The following is a 16,859-nucleotide window of genomic DNA, read 5'->3' as shown; positions in this document are numbered from 1 at the left end:
TCACAACGCCGCCCACAGCGGCCCCTGGCGGCTGGAGGACCACACCCCGTGCCTGGAAGCCACACCCCTCCCTACACGAGGTCACGCCCTGTCCGACAGAAGCCGTACCCACTCCCGACAAACCCTGCCCAACCCAACAGTAGCCCAAGGCTTTGTTCACACTTTAGATCTCACTGGTCAGCCCCTCAAAACACAAAGGAAGCCATAAATGAGGTTACTTGAGAGCCCAAAATATTTTATTTAACAATTTGAATTTAGGAAAAATAGCAGCTCCCAGGGAGGAAGCTTCTTGAATCAAAAGTGGTTGGCAGTCAACACAGAGCCTGGGCAGGGTTGCACCAGAGGCAAGGATCCTGCCTGGTCCCAGTAAGGACACAAGTTGCTACTGACCCTCAGGGACAGGCCTTTCTTAGTGACCATATGGGAGCGTCTGGGCACACTCACCTATGGAACATTCTGGAAACCATTCTGTGAGTCTTTCTAGATGATGCGGGGAGCCAGAAAACCAGAAAGGGCTGTACTAATTCCACAGTCTACAATTTCTAAATTTAATACCAAACCAAACCATTTATGTTTTCTACCCAAATTACCTGCTGATTTCTATAAATATTTAAAAATCTCTGTCCCCTCCTCTTTAGAGTAAAAGGATAGTTTTAGGAACAGTCAGTGAAGCCTTAAAGCTCTGAGTCTGAGGCAGCAGCAGCTCCTTGAAGAGTGATGTGGCTGAATCAGTGGGCAGCTGCTGAGGTCCCTGATGGGCTCTCGGGTAGAGATGTCAGGTTCCAGAGTGTCTGCTAGGACACCACCTAGTCCTTGAAAGATATCTGTGCAGGTGAGTGAGTCAGCTGGAGGACCCCACACAGCCCATACAGACCCCTCACTAGGAGGGCAGTATTTTGCAGCATGCAGCCAGGTTTTGACCTGGTTGGCTAATCAGATCAGCAGCTTCAGAACATCAGCTCCCTGGGGCTCCTCCCAGTGACTGGGCCACAAGGGGAAGCTCTGAGCAGTAAAATCCACCCAGCCCTAATCAGGCCACAGAAAATGAAGTGAGGCTGGGAATTTCTTGGGGACATGCTCTGGTAATGGCTTTCCTCCCAGCCTGTGAGCCACTGCCATCTGGTGGCCCTAGAGGACCTGGTTCACAGGACAGGGCAGAGCAGCCCAAGTGTAGCTAGGGCTCTTCCTTAGGCCAGGCAGCCCAACAGAGGCAGTTCATCTCTAGTAAAGCACTCACTCTTCTCTCAGCATCCTAAGGAATCCTGGTCGGTTTGCACCATTTCTCAGGTGAGCAAGGCCCTGGTTTCCAAGGAACTGTGCTCTCCTGTGGGGAAGCCCTGTCTAGCCTCACTTCAGGAGTATTCTCAAAAGACTCAAACTATTATATCCTTAATTTGTCTAAAGTGACTAGGAAAGAAACATAGTTCTTTTACATAAAAGACTTTGAATTAGATTCATTCTATCCAGCATCAGAAAGGAACCATGGAATCAATTTTTCAGTAATTCATATACATGAGCTGTAAGGAGGGAGACACACAGTATGACCGGCTCTGGGTTACTGCCAAGTCCATCTGGGATCCACGAGCCCTGAGGCAGCTAGTTTGGTTCTTGGTGGAGAACAGTTATCTAGTCATCTCAGGGTTCCAAGTACAATCCAGCAGCAATCCTAGTTCAATGCCGCGTATTTTCTTTGGCCAATCCTTCCTGGCCTTGAATTCCCCGAGGTGACAGAAGCCTGGAACAAAAGGAACAGCAATGACCTACATGTGTCCATGCCCAGGGACTGTGCAGCAGGATGAATCTGCAGGGTAAGTACAGGGATAACTGAAAACAGGCAAGCTCTGTGTTAGCGTCAAGCATGAGACCTTCTGTGGGTGCCACGTTTCTGCTGCTCAGCACTTCTACCCACAGCACTGCAGACATGCTTTGTTTCCATCCTGTCACAGTTCTGTCAAGGCCAGAGGGCTGAGGCTAGTAGCTCTACAGAGCTGGGCCAGCTAAGGGTTCAGTGAGTCCAAGAGTAGATGTGGCCTATGGCCTTCTGTTGCTGCAAAGCACAGGGATGCTCCATGCCAGGAGAGAACACTGGCATATATTCTTCCTCCCTCACAACACTGCACTGGGATCAAAGCCAAGGAATCTGGCAGAACTACTCAACTACAAGGTCAAAAGAAAAATGAGATTTTGTAGTTGAAAATATGGACATAATTGGTGACTAGGGGTACAGTAACTTAATTAGCACAGGGGTGCCAGGACCCCCAAGAGGACTATGTAGAGACCATGACTGGGTCTAGCACAGCTGAGGGCAGGGTCCCTGTGAGCGTGAGCAAATTTAAGCTACTGTCTGTAACTCCAGTTCCTGGAGATCTGTTGCCTTCTTCTGGTCTCTGTAGGTACCAGGCATGCACATGGCATAGACATATATGCAGCAAAACACATATACATAAAATAAAAATTTAAATAAATAATAAACTTTGTTTATTTTTCTATTAAAAACAAACAAACAACCCACACACATACAAGATGCATGCCGCAGGACTGGGGATGTAACTCAGTTTGCAGAGTACTTGTTTAGCATGTATGAATGCCTGATTCAAGCCCCCTGTCCCCCAAATAAAAATGCCTGCCAAGAGCTTGTCCCTTCCACAGCTCCCCCTAACAGTGGCTAGACTACACTTCTCCAAAAGATATACAGTGCATTCCCGACTCTTCCTGGCAGAAGTACACTCGGGCAATGACTGACCCCAGAGGAAAGATGCCATTTCAGTCTTCAGAAACAGAGAATGAGGACCTGTACTCTCACAGTGGGCACCAGAAAATGGCACTACTACTTTTGATCTGGTGAAAATTTCCACCTAAAAACCGCACCCAGCAAACTCCCAACTCAGCACTTAGGGCAGAGCCAAAGGGTCTTTCCAGAGTCAACTGCTGAGGCCTGAAGCTGCTGGACAGTGTGTTACCCAGACAGAGGGATTAATCAGGAACGAAACAATGAAAGATTCCAAACTAGGGGGTCTCCTTGTTAGAACTCCTCTCAAGGAGAAGAGGAGGGAGAAGGGAGAGCTGAGGACTGGGCTGAGAGGCTGTGGCTAAAGCCATACATCCTATGCAGGAATGGAAGACTGGCAATATGGGAGGCAGCCCTCAGTCCATGGCAAGGAACAGAAAGAAAAGTCCTAAGCCTGAAGAGCCCAAAGCAGTGGGAGGAACAGAAGGCAGCAGAGGATGCAGGTTACGTCAAGTAAAAAGGCAAATCTACGGCATGAAAGAACAGCCAGGCACCTACAAAGGTGAGTTCTAGGACAGCCAAGGCTACACAGAGAAACCACATCTCAAAAAAACAAAAGCAAAAAAGAAGAGTCGGAGAAAAAAAACCTCAACTCATTGAACAGGCAAGCTAGGGCTGTGGGGAACACAGGCAAGGGTCACTCACCTGCACCAACTGAGCAGGGTTGTAAAAGGGCACAGACCCGCCTGGAGTGGCTCCTGCAGGACAGTGGTCTCCAGGAGCCTGTGAAGCACAGAGAAGGAGCTCAGCAAGCCAGTGTTACACAGCAGTTGCTGACCCAGCAGCAGACAAAAGCCACACTTCAGAAAGGACCATTAATGCGCCAAACAGGCTCTAGAGAGAGACAGCTCTGGCAATACTGGTTTTCATTACTGGATGGTTCAAGGAATAGCCAAAGTCAAAGCACCATGCAGTAAAATAATCCAAACAGAAACATGCAGACAATGAACACAGAACACTGATATTTCATTAGTGCTGGTCAAGCGGTTAGGAGACCTGGATAGTGTGCTTGCTCTACAGTCACAGGCAGCCAGAAATGCTCCCTTAAGACTTTCCGTTGAAAGCTACTGACACAGCCTGGCTCCAGAACAGAAAGTGAAGCATTCCTTGCCTCCTTTAGACTAGTCGCATGATGGCCATCACAGCCATACTCTCACTGGCTGCAAACAGACTTCCTCAAGCCTCATCAGCAAGAAGAAATCTTTCTTCCCAAGTGTTTTCCTAACTCAGGCGATGCTGACAGTATGGCTGGGGTCAGGCCCACTTCACAAGGAGCAGAGTTATAGCTCACCTGGGCATTCAAAACCCTGTGAGGCAAGTCCACCACCATGTCCAGGTAGTATCATAAACCCAGGTCCTTTAATGGAGGAAAACTGCATCTTTGCCCACATGATGCTTGAGTAAGTCAAGGGGTTAGTTGACAAGTGAAGAGGATAACAGACTCTCTAAGGGACATAGGGGCTACACAGCCAGCCCCGTGGAAGGAGGGAGCCACCAGCCACAGGTACCTGATGGAAATGTCGGCTTACTTCCTGTGAGAGCGAGCTCAGAGAGCTACAGCGCGAGAGCTACGGAACAGCAAGAACACACACAGATACAGACATGAAGATCAGCATGCGCCACTGCTCCAAGCTGCCAGCTGGGTTCAAAAGCTTTATGATGCCATTAGAATCAATGTCACTCAAATCAAGACCGTCAGAGGTAGCTTCAAATGCCCTCCACAGTTTTGATAAGAAACCATCATTACTCTTGGGGAGGGGAAGAATCTGTATAGCCCTCAGCCCACAACAGCTTCACTTTGTGACACCTCAAAATTCTGGAATTGCCAGACTACTCTGAGGGAGACCTGGCTAGAGGATGATGATGAGCAGGAGCCAAAGTGATCACACAAGTTAATGTCTTTCTGTGAATAAAATACATTAAGTGTTTCAGCCTTGCATTTCCTTTTTTCTGCACACTCGCACACATTTTTAAAGAGAGAAGCCACTAAGCAATACACTGAGCTGGCTAAGCCTCCATTCCAGGTCATCATACCTCACCGTACCCACACACGACCACACATACATGCACATGCACACACCCATGCACATGCATACACATGCCCCCCGCTTTTTCACCCATGCATACACATAAGACACAAATGCACAACACACACACACACACACACACACACACACACACACACTGTATTCATATGGTGTAGTGTGTAGTGTTCCCTACCTCTCCTCCCTGGGAGCCATCTAGTTTGGAGGGTGAGAGTTCGGGTCTCGGGGGTGATGCTGCAGAGCTCATCATCTGCTGAGGAAATATGAAATGTGGTAACTCTGAAATTCCAAAGAGTCAAAGATTTTACACCAGGCAAAAGAAAAACTGCCTGCTCCTGTAGCACAGCCTAGACACTGTTCTGACATGTCCAGGAGTCTCTACAAGTGGTCACACAGGTGTTTTCCCCAAGACCCCACTGTCCTGCTTGGAGTAGTTCTTGATGCAACAGCCATCAAATCACGCTAGGCATAGACCACAAGTCTGTGTGTGCTCCACATTATTGCCCTCCAACTTTATGGAGGCAATGAGAAGCTATGGGGTCCAGACCAGGGCAGGCTTCCCTAATCACATGGGATTTATTTGCTCTCTTTGCATTGAGATACGCCTTTTTTTTTTTTTTTTTAAGTACTGCTAGCTAATTCTTTGTTTTCTAACTTTTTTCTTATTTTTAAAATTTTGGTAAAATATATTTAATGTAGAAGTCAATTATCTACTAATCACTGCACTGCGGTACAGCCATCACCCCCATCGGCCTTTATAGTTTGCCATCTTTCCAAACTGAACCTTGACCGCCTTCCTCAGGCCTTCTAGTCTCTCTACCAAACAAATGTAGACAGTGTGATCAGAGTCATCACCTAGGTGTACCAGACACTGACCTGCAGGGGGAAAGGAATCCTGAAGGACACAGGGAAGCCCCCTCACCTTCTTCCCACTGACTGTGCATACCTTGGGTTCCAGGGTGGGCTCTGCCTTAGACTGAGCTTCTTCAGCAGGATGTGACTCCTCTGCATCTGTGAATGAGAAGGCATGAGGTTGTCAGCATCCCAATCTCTGGGACATTCTGTATAGCAAGCTACGTGAAAGGGTTCGACCGTGGACCCTCAGAGAGGAAAGGTCAATAGCCAAAGAAGTACATGCAAGCCTCTGGTCGTTTGTACCTTGGCCCAGTCATTCATTTTTATAAGGAGGACAAGGCCAGAGACTCATAGACAGAGACTAAACAGGAAGCAGGGTGGACAGGGATCAGCTAGCACATGGGCTGCCTACCTGGGTTTGGTACGAACAAGTTAGAAGGGATTGGGAGCGGAGCAAGTGGAGCAAAGAAATCCGAAGGAGCAAGAGCTGGCTCACTCCGCTGTGTCCCACTTGGGTTTAGAACATCCACATAGCGAGCTCTGGACCCACCTACCAATGAGAAGAGGAGTCAAATTCAGTTGTGCACAAGCAACATATAATATCCAATATACTCTGTTCCCACTGAGTCAGAAGAGCAATGAGGTTCACCAAAGAAGAGGTCTCAGCAGAACTGTCTATTGGGAATCTGTGGGCCATCCACTCAGATCCCAAGGCATCATCGTGTACTAGATAACTGGACAGTGTGAGCACTGTGACAGCTGTCTGTGCTCTGAATGCCATAGGACAGTGTACTACCCAGACACCTCTGATTTCTGCTGTAGCTATTACCTGCTTTTCTAGAAAACATGTTCACGGAGGCCGTGGGTGGTCCTGTAGGTCCAGCGGGAGTCACCTGGGGAACCCTGGGGAACGATGTTGGAGGTGGGGGTGGAGCCTTCTTCTGCAGAGGGAGAGAGAGCTCAGCAATGCCTTTAACACGATGGAGATCAGTGAGGACTCCCCAAAGGGAAGCAGAAAGGTGACAAGGAGTAAAGCAAATACCCCTCTCCTCACACAAGGACCTAGAGGCACTACTTACCTCCTCCTCTGGTTCATTCAAATTCACCCACCGGTTTTTCTTTTCATCCCAAACAATCTGCCAAAAATTTTAAAAGAAAAAAAAAATCAGTAGAATGAAACTAAAAAGAATTAGAATCTAATTTAGATATTTTACAACTTCAGAAAATGTCAACTCTCAGGTCTGTCCTAAGTCCCAAGACATTATACCATCAGCCAGTGACAGGCCATCACTACCTACTACCCACTCCCACTAAGCAACTGCCACACCAGGACAATACTCACTGATTTGTTCTTATCATCTGGTAGATAAGCCTCTGTCCTTTTCTTGCCAGGCAGCCAGCGAGAGAACCAGGACTCACTCTAAATAAAATCATTGGAAGAGCGTGAGGACACTTCCCAATGAGAGGAGTTCAGCACAATAAGGAGAGCATTATGTGATGCCATCTACAATAGTGCCCTGCGAAACTACATCCACAGAGACGAAATGTCAATAGAGGACAAGGGCTGAGAAGTCAGTGATCATGGGGACAGAGTGTCAGTGTGGACAATGAGGATGATGAGCCCGTCTGGGATGCTCTGACATGCAAATCAAAGAGGCTCTGCTGTGCAATGATCTGTACATTTTCACAGTGCTGGGGATGAGACTCAGGACCCTTCAAATGCCATGGAAGCACTCTACCACTGCGCAACAAACACCCCATAATCCTAAGCATATCTTTTTGTGAGACAGTAGCTCACTATGTAGATCTAGTTGTCCTGGAACTTACAGAGATCTACCTGCCTCTGCCTCCTGAGTGCTGGGATTAAAGACACGTACCAATCCTGGCTGATAAATGTTATCTTTAACAGGATGACAATATGCCACCTACACCCAGTCCATAGAAGCATTCCATACTCAAGCTCTGGAAAACAGTGAGCATCAGATCAGGCTCTTCCCACCCCAGGAACACAAGGAAGCTGAGCAGTCAGGATGGCCTCCACACAAAGACCCTCTTCCTGCACAAAGAGAATCTCGGTGATCAGAATTTTATGTCTTTACTGTTCCGGACCGTTTTATTTAAAAGGAGAAGAGAATAGCTGTAGAACAGAACCCATATTCTCAGGGATACTGGGTAAACACTGTATCCCTGAGCCACGGAAAAAGAGGCAATTGCCTACCTCTTAGGACAGGTTATTTCCTCTATGGATTCGAGGAGAAATAGAATGTGGGTTCTGTACTACAGCTATTCACATTTAATTTAAAAATTATATAAAATCTTTTCTAAAAATGAAGAACTGTATTCTTCAAGTACAAGACAAAGGAGCACTTGGGGCTAAACTTGTGCAAAGGTACTCAGCTTCGCTGGTGACATCAAGAGTCACATACTGTTCTTCTCTGGTTGCACTAGGGCTTGTCTATTATGAACTGGCTATGAATGAATCTCTAGGGAGCCTGGGTGTATCCTCAGCAACCTGGCTGTGCTTACACACACACATATACACACACACACACAATCAGAGAGAGAGACTTGTCTAGCTGCTATATGCTTTACACACTCAAGTTCACATATGCTTCATCGTGGGAAAAGAATTTATAAATGAATGTCTTTTCTTTGGCTCCAGTTTCCAAAGAAAGCTGTTCCAGGGTATTGGGCTTCCCTCCACCACCTGCCCCACCTCTCTGTCCACTAGACAAGTTGGCAGGACTGGGTTATACCTTCTTGGGCTCCTTGGCCTCCTTTTTGACAGCTTGTGCAGGTTTCTTCCCTTCTGAAGCAGGTGTCAGAGATGATGGAGCAGGTGTCAGACTGGAGCTGCCACGATCCCACACTGGGGGTGTCTCCAAGTCCTGTGCTGTTCTGGAGGAGCCCTGTCACAAGGCAAGATGAAAACTAGCTCTCCTGGAGCTCCTTGTGAGGAACTGAAGGGGGCCAAGGGAGCAGACCTCACTAGTATCTACCTAGTAGGGCACAGAACTAGTGGGAACAGAGAAGAGTGATATGACAGCATCCTAGCTGGACTTTCGGAACATTCTCAGTCTGCTGAAGAAATGCCAGCTACACCTCACAAGCACTTAACAGGGAGCATCACAGTACTCCAAGAGATGGAATATATGTGTGCCCTGAGGGTAGAGGTGGTCAGAGCTGGGAAAGATACCTTTGGAAAACATCACAACCTAAAATATCTTTCCATGAGCCAATGAACAGCTTAGTGTTAAGGTATTTGCAGCTCAAGTTTGTCAACCTGAGTTTAAGCCCCAGAACCCATGTGAAGGGAGAAGGAGAGAACCAACTCCATAAAGCTTCCCCTGACCTCCACAGGCGTGTCGCATGCACCCATACCCATATAAACGCTCCCATACACACATACACTAATGGTAAAAGATAAAATAAAGGGACTGGAAAGCTGACTCAGTTGAGTGCTATTGCTCTTGTAGAGGACTGGAGTTCAGTTCTCAGCACTCACATCTAGTAGCTCACCAATACCTGTAACTCCCCTTCCATGGGGTTCAATGCCCTCCTCCACTCTCCACAGGAACCCATGCATGCACACACACAAATAAAAACAAAGTCTACAAAAAAAAAATGGCCAGGCAGTGGTGGTGCATGTCTTTAATCCCAGCACTTGGGAGGCAGAGACAGGCAGATCTCTGTGAGTTCAAGGCCAGCCTGGTCTACAGAGTGAGTTCCAGAACAGTCAGGGCTATATATACAGAGAGAAACCCTGCCCAGGTGAAGGCATGATCACCACACAGTGAAGCCCTCCCCCCATTACTTTTCAGGAACAAGCTATCTGAAATAATAAGAGGAAGCACCTATTGAAGGAACATCCATCAAGGACAGGGTATCTGTAAAGAACTTCCAGAATGTGCCATCTGTCCATCTTGGTTGAGAGCACACATAAGAGTATCTGTACCAAACTCTGTGTGCTGCAATAACTGCAATTTTAGGGACATCAAGATGTCAGGTTCTGTTGTACAAAGGGGAGAGAGAGATCAGGAAGGTTTTCCACCTTTGGGAACTAAATCTGGAGTCTCACTGCACTGCAAGTGGGTGTTTCTGCTTTCACACCACCCGGTTCTCTCTCTCACCTCTTTCCCACCAATGTTTTCACAACTTTCACATTTGAAGAGTTAAAGCAACTTTTAAAATTAACTCTTTGTATGTGTGTTACATAACTTGTGGGGAGGACAGAGGGTAACTTGTAGGAGTTGGTTCTCTCTGTCTCCATGTGAGAATGAGCTCAGGTCATCAGGCTCGGTGGCAAGCACCCTTACCAACTGAGCCATCTCAGTGGCCCCAGCTACAACGATTTTAGAAATACTTTCTCTTTAAGAATTGAATTTAAATGCAATCTCCTTACCTTTATTACCTTCCTATTTCAGGCTAAGAACAAGGAGCCAAGGTATCTACTCAACAAACTCACAGAAAACAGTTACAACAAGATATGGGAAGTACCGGGTCAGAAAAGTTCCCACCAAACTCCTCTTCATTGAATTCTGGAGGTGAGTGTCTGACAGGTGAGCCCCGTGGCACCATGTCTGTCAAAAACAAAAGAGAATGACTGGGTCCTGGAGCTGCTGCCATGTGACAGGAGGGAAGCGAGGCACTAGCAGGGCTCAGACTGAGAACAAACTTAGTACCACACTTAGTCAACAGTGTTCTTTTCCAATACCAAAAAGGAAGGTTTTCCCAAATGATGGCATCTGTTTTGCTCTTTAGAAGCAAGCCTATGTTTTGTTTCGTTCAGATAGTCAGACAGGCACAGACAGGCACAGGATCCACCAAATTTGACTTCCAGAGAAATATTCACCACCTCTACCTGTGTAGCTCAAGGGATATACGTAGTACAGCACCAAGACAGACCCTGCAAATGCTCTGCAGTCATTCCACTATACCCTAAGTGGGCAGCTGGGCTTCAGATGGTAGTACATGGCCAAGCCACAACAAAAATTAGCATTACTGCTTCACTGCACTGAGACTCTTAATCCATTCTGTTTGGAATTCTAGTACTTTTGGTCCACATAATTTCTTCTGCCAGCTACTTCAATACCAAGACCAATACGCTCTGCTCTCAGGACAGCATCTATCCCTCAGCAAACATACCTGGGTCAGGGTTTCTGGACTCCTGGAGTGGAGGTCCACTTTCCTGGAGGCATGGTGTAGTGGGTGGCAGGGCCGGCCCAGGGTGTAATGCTGCAGGATCAGATCTGGAGGACTCTGGGAAGCCAAGCGCAGACCCTGGGGGTCCATAGGTAGGACCCAGTTCTACGGGTCCCCGGGATATTGGCACTGGGAACATTGGCACCCTGGCAAGATGAGCTGACTGGCCATCAGGGAATGTCTGCGGAGCTGCAGGGCACAGTGGAGAAGAGGAAGTCTAAGGTCACTGAGGCTGACTGCTCCCAGGCAGACACTGACTGGCACATCATGAACACTTTTCCTACAAGCTGTTCTGCAGTCATACTTCTTTTATAATGAGGTAGCTGAAAACAGCACCCACCAGTGGTCTAGAAAAAGCAGAACATTCATGTTCTAGGGGCCCAAGGGCAGGCAGGATGAGTGCACTAGTACCTATCAGTAGATGTGATGTGGGTCATAGGTTACAACCTATATCGAGTGACACCTAACACAGTGCTGTGTTGGCAGTGCACTCTCCCCATTGCCAGGGATCAAATGGACTAACTGTGCATACAGGTATCCACACAGTTCAACTTTAGAGCAAGTCCTCCCTACCAGCACATGCCTATGGTCCCAATTTCTTAGTTTAGATGAGAATTTGTGAACCACAAGTTCCGGACCAGTCTGCACAACAGAGTGAGATTCCTATCTCCCAATACAAAACAGGAATCCTGATGCAGGGAATGAACTGGGAAGAAGGAAACCAGGCACTGAGGGTAGTAATTCCAGGATGGTGACAGGAAACTTGCAGGAGTAGGGAGTGGCTAGAGGCCAGCAGCAGACTAATTCAGGAGTGGCTAGAAGGCCAGGTGGGAGGGGAGTTTTGGAATAGAGGGTATCAGGGCAGAGAAGGGCAGGAAGACCTGCCTGTTCTCAGGCCAGTTGGAGATACACGCAGAGCAGGGGCAGAATGAGAGACAGGTGGACAGAAAAGGTGCCTGCCTGACCAGGAAAGAGGTTCAAGAAACGAGTGAGAGGTCTGGGCCCCACCTTCTGGAGGAATGGGGTAACTTAACCCATCCCAAGATGAGAAAGATGGGGAGAAATAGCTGCAAGATGAGAAGCAGCGGCACTTGTTATGACTGAGTCGTGAGGCTCCACAGGAAGCAAGCGGCTAAACGGCAGCTGGAAGCAGTCAAAGGCCAGGACCAGGGGAGCAAGGCCAGGGGTGCATGAGCATCAGTGATATCGGCAGAAGAGCACCTGAAGCTCTGCAACTTCATATGCTCACCACAGGAGAAAGCATAAAGAGACAGGAGGAGGACAACCATGGTGGCATAACGCCTCAACTCTGGCAGCAAAACACTCTCTATTCCAAAGCAGACATCAGTGAGCTTGTACATGGGTATTGTAGGTCCCACCTGTGGGCAGCAGTTGCACGCTGTGCATCAAGGGCTCAGTGCTTGGCATCAGTAAAGGGTTTTCGGTCCTCAGCCCTGCCTGCTGGCTGAGTCCTGGATCATCCAACTGCTCTACCTCAGAGCCTGGTGTGTTGTGACATTGCTGGGGGTCAGTTCCATCCGGGCTCCACAGCACAGTGCCCTCCTAGAGAAACAGAGTCAAACTGCAGCCCATGCTTAACAGTACATGTGGACCCAAGAGCATTCTCCAGTGCCCTCCTGGCAACAAGGAAACTCCCACAGTATGTACACTTCTCAAATGTCACAGTGTCACCATCAAATGCTTCAGTGTGAAAACAACAGGAGTTGTGAGACACAAACCCTCTCATCAAACATCTCCAGGACAAATTTTAGGACAAGGCTGTGCTGTCAAAAGGCGTACCTGGATCTGCTTCTCCACATCCCGCAGCTGCACTAACCAGGAAGGCTCCACAGAGGACTCTTCCTCTGGCTTCTCCTTCAGCTGAGGATCGAAGAGGCATAACTGGGAAGCCATCTAAACCAAAGAGAACAAGGGTTCTTAATATTGCTGGATGGCACCAACGAAACTGTCCCCAAGTGCAACACAGTGGTTAGAGCAGAAGGAGGTCATGCGTGGGTTGTACAAAGCTGAGTGATCAGAGTGAGCCCAGAGTGGAGTTCACACTTGTATGGGAACAGCAGGCCTGCCCCAGTGCTCAGTTGGCCAGGGAAGATGCAGTTCTTTGATAGGGCCTTGGAAGGATTTAAGTGGCTCCAGATGAACCAAATTTAGACATAAGTTGTATCTGTTAAAGATGGGGCAGAGCATGAGCCTCCTTTATCTGAATATTTCCACAATAACAAATTTTTTATTTATCTCATGGACATATTTTAGGAACGGAGCTGTTAGGGAAGGGATACTGGGACCTGTTTAGAGTGGCTGTGGGCTTCCTGCACCTGTACTGGAGGCTGATCAAACTAATAAGAAAAGGAATGGCTGGCAGAGATACAACTAGGACTCAGAACTAGTTGCTGACTGACAAGCATGTGCTTTTAGCTAAGTGAAAGCAATATAAATGCAAGTTCCCTGACACAGATGGATCTTTCCACCTTGAAGCTTATGGCTGAATTTCTGCATGGGCACAGGGCACCTGTAGATTTCCTGTATTAATGCTGCAAAGCCAAAACAGCAACCAAAGAGCACTGAAGTATCTAAAGTAGGTTCTGGGTGTCACTCTGTTGAGAACTACTTACTACAACCCCATCCCCAAGCCCAGCAAGATGAAGCCTGTGTCTTTCCAGAGTTGGCACAATGCCAACAGAAAGGTATGAGGCGATCCTACCTGAATCAACTGGGTAATCAGCACTGGAGAATATGCACCAGGCTGTGCCAGGATGTTCTTGGCTATCACTTCACAGTAGTGGAAGGCCTGTGTAGCTAGTCCCATTTCAGCCAGGCGGCACAAGTAGATGAATTTAAAAACCTGAAATGACAAGTGCACCATCAATGACAAGTGCACCATCGCAGTTCTGAGGCTTCCCACTGAGTGCACTGTCACAATCCTTGGGTTTTCCATCACTCCTCAGCTCTTAGATGCTGTGCACCACAGCAGCCTCTGTGATTAGTGCAGAGTCAAAGTTGACACCTGCACTCCTCCTAACACCTCTGATACAATTAGAGGCTCAAGATTTGATGTTCTGCTGCTGCCAGACATTCAGACAACTACCTTTGTCATGGGCAAACTATTTTTATTCATTTAATCTTTTTGTTGTTGTTGTTTGTTTTCCAAGACAGGATATCACTGTGTAGCCTTGGCTGTCCTGGTACTCTATAGACCACGCTGGCCTTGAAGTCACAGAGATCCTCTGCCTCCTGAGTGCTAGGATTAAAGGCTTACACTACCACTGCCCAGCACCATGAGCAAACTGTAAACATTTCCTATTAATACAAACACATGGGCAAACTGTAAACATTTCCTATTAATACACACACATGCCCATATTGGGTCAGATCACACAATCTCATTAAAAAATACCTTACATATAAAAATGCTCTTGAAAACTAGTCTGAAATATTAAAAACAAAAATAGAAACAAATATAGCATTTTGACCAACTAACAGTATATTCAAGGTATCAAAAAACAAAACCCAAAAAAACCCACAAAACAAAATGCCTCATCATTACTTCTGTGAGAATTCAAAAACATAACCAAGCAAGCACTGGTGAGCACTGGCCACCCCACACAGCCCCTGCTCACCTGAAAATTAGGTAAGGAGCAGGTGTGCACCCCAAGAGACTGAGCATACTCATAAGCCTCCGTCCTTTGAATAGCTTCATTGGTGGCAAACTTTAAAAACGGCAAACTGTGGAAGAAGCGAATTATTCCTTTTGAAAAGTGGCCAATTACTGGCATCATCAACCACCGAGCAGGTCATCCCAAGCATGTCTCATTATGTGGCAAAGATGCAAGGCTGGCCATTTTCAAATTAACTGAAGGACAGGGGTCTTGTGCTTAGAGAAAAAGGATACTGCTGTATTGATTTGAGTCCTTACCTATGATTTGAGCCTATCAAGACAAGTTTCGTGGTTTTCTTTGTATAAACCCCAAATCCAACCTGGGCCATCAGGTAGCAGAAGTGTGCAGCATCCAGGAGGCCTTTTGATGCTGAAGAGAAAGAACCACCACATCTCATCAGTTCCTGGAACCATTCCAGGGACGGTGCCTTAGGACATCAGACTAATTAAGATGTACCATGTTTCTTACAGGTCCTGGCACAGTTCACATAGTCAGACTCTGGGGTCAATCAAATGACAGCTAAAGGCCTACCTCACACCTAACTCACCTAGGGTATCGCCCATTGTAGCCATGGTCCTAGACTCAACGTCCATGTTGTTGTTCAGGTTGGATAAAACCATTGCAAGATGCGGCCTCCAATCTCCCCATTTCTCATCTCCACAACACTACAAAGAGAACACCAAACAAATATTTATCCTTCAGAGACTATCACCTTTAATTTCCTGATGGCCAAGCCCAATGAGAAAGCAAGACAAGAAACAGGTTTCAGACAGACTCCATGATCAAAGTCTTCAGCATGCACAAATTCCACTGGAATACGGGTCTCCACTAGTGTCCTGGGGACCTGCACACTCACCGTGGATGCAGCAGGCATCCGTCCAGACATGAGCTGGTAGACAGTCTGTAGGGGGTCATTGATTGGAAGACTGTTGGCAAACCTATGTGTAAAGAGAACAGTCAGATCTTTCTCTGGTTTAGCTAGTAGAAACCACAACCTATTTTCAGCCCTTTATCAACTGTCAGAATGAAGAGGTCCCTGAAGTTTTACAGAAAATATTTTTTTAAAAAATCAATAAAGAATTCAAAACTCCCTTAACAGTATAACCCAAGAAGGGTCAAGGAAGCCTATGATTCCACAGCTGAAAGTCCCAAAGTAGAGGCAAGATACTTGAGAACCAAAGTCAGGTAATGTAAATGCATGGGGATGCACTATAAGAAAACTCACCTGGTCATGACACGGGCATGTGTCCGGCTGTCCATCTTACTTGCAAGTAGCAGGGCGTGACCCCATAAGCCATTTTTCATGGCAGATTCAAGAGCATCCTGCAATGAATTTCAGGGCTCATGAGAACGATCAGAATGCTTACTGTTAGATCAGGCAGAACCACATGCCGTCAAGCACACAGAAAAATAGGACGAACGTGGCAGGTCAAAAGGCAAATATGTTCATGGTTTATAGATGACACTAGTCTTGTCCTTCTGCCCTTGCCCTCTAGTGAGTATCTGTAGGTGCATGCCATTTTTATTCTCCCTCCTGTATAAAGAACCAGCACATCAGCTAGAAACAAGTGGCAGTACCACAATGTGAGAAATGCAGTATCAGTGTGGGTTCCCCATCCAGGTGACATTGGCTGCTCAAATACTCTCCCTAAACAAACAGCATCCTCAACACAATCTCCCTTCACCCCAAATAATCTGTGGCACAATTAAGCACTTTTGGCTAGGAGGCAAAACCTTAGCAATAGAAGTAAATATTCACAAAGTCAATGGGGTCTATGATTTCAAAGAGCTGTGAAACATCCATATTAAAATCCCAAGGACTACATATGAGTTTTTCCTAAGCATGGGGGCACACACTTATAGTCTCAGCTTCCCAGAAAACAGAGGAGACCACCATTTGAGTCCAGAAGTTCAAGGCCTGCCTGAGTAACATAGCAAGACTGTTTCAAAAACTAAGCTTTCTAGTCAGGTGTGGTGGCACACACCTGAAATCACAGAACTTCAGAGGCTGGGGCAGGAGGATCATGAGTTTGATGCTGCCCTGGGCCAAAAAAATCCTGTTTTAAAGACAAAAAACTTTTCTAAGTTGTAGTATATTTGAGAGTATATGTTTACCAATGCACATGTTCCTGGGTCAGTTCTCAGATCCAAACCAGACTAAAGCCATGACCTCCTAAGTGGATCACAGTGTGAAGGGCAGAGAATCCTAGGCCTAACAGATGTCCGGACAGAGACTTTTACGAGCCAGTATGAAGCACTGAAGCACCTCCACTCTCAGAGCATCCTCTGCCC

General features: G+C 47.0%; 1 protein-coding gene across 11 annotated transcripts in view; it reads right to left on the bottom strand.

The window, feature by feature from the left end:
* Positions 1-214: 214 nt before the first annotated feature.
* Positions 215-16,859, bottom strand: part of Sec16a (SEC16 homolog A, endoplasmic reticulum export factor) — a 34,823-nt gene continuing 18,178 nt past the window's right edge. For 6 of the 11 annotated variants that reach the window (XM_048452739.3, XM_087899841.1, XM_087899840.1 and 3 more), the window contains 20 exons: positions 15,793-15,890; positions 15,424-15,505; positions 15,115-15,232; positions 14,825-14,936; positions 14,529-14,634; positions 13,613-13,753; positions 12,691-12,804; positions 12,270-12,453; positions 10,834-11,079; positions 10,186-10,268; positions 8,445-8,597; positions 7,031-7,108; positions 6,768-6,824; positions 6,518-6,629; positions 6,101-6,238; positions 5,780-5,844; positions 5,009-5,086; positions 4,297-4,356; positions 3,434-3,511; positions 215-1,735 (listed from right to left, as the gene is read on the bottom strand). In XM_048452739.3, coding sequence (XP_048308696.2) covers positions 1,667-1,735; positions 3,434-3,511; positions 4,297-4,356; positions 5,009-5,086; positions 5,780-5,844; positions 6,101-6,238; positions 6,518-6,629; positions 6,768-6,824; positions 7,031-7,108; positions 8,445-8,597; positions 10,186-10,268; positions 10,834-11,079; positions 12,270-12,453; positions 12,691-12,804; positions 13,613-13,753; positions 14,529-14,634; positions 14,825-14,936; positions 15,115-15,232; positions 15,424-15,505; positions 15,793-15,890 — 2,172 coding nt within the window. In that variant the 3' untranslated portion in view covers positions 215-1,666. The remainder of the gene's footprint in view (positions 1,736-3,433; positions 3,512-4,296; positions 4,357-5,008; positions 5,087-5,779; positions 5,845-6,100; positions 6,239-6,517; positions 6,630-6,767; positions 6,825-7,030; positions 7,109-8,444; positions 8,598-10,185; positions 10,269-10,833; positions 11,080-12,269; positions 12,454-12,690; positions 12,805-13,612; positions 13,754-14,528; positions 14,635-14,824; positions 14,937-15,114; positions 15,233-15,423; positions 15,506-15,792; positions 15,891-16,859) is intronic. The other 5 variants (XM_087899842.1, XM_087899843.1, XM_087899844.1 and 2 more) reach the window with 5 other exon arrangements.

Source organism: Myodes glareolus, chromosome 21 (genome assembly GCF_982192425.1).
Source record: "Myodes glareolus chromosome 21, mMyoGla1.1, whole genome shotgun sequence".
Lineage (NCBI taxonomy): Eukaryota > Metazoa > Chordata > Mammalia > Rodentia > Cricetidae > Myodes > Myodes glareolus.
Note: the sequence above shows the minus strand (reverse complement) of the source record. Positions and strands in the feature narration are given on the sequence as shown.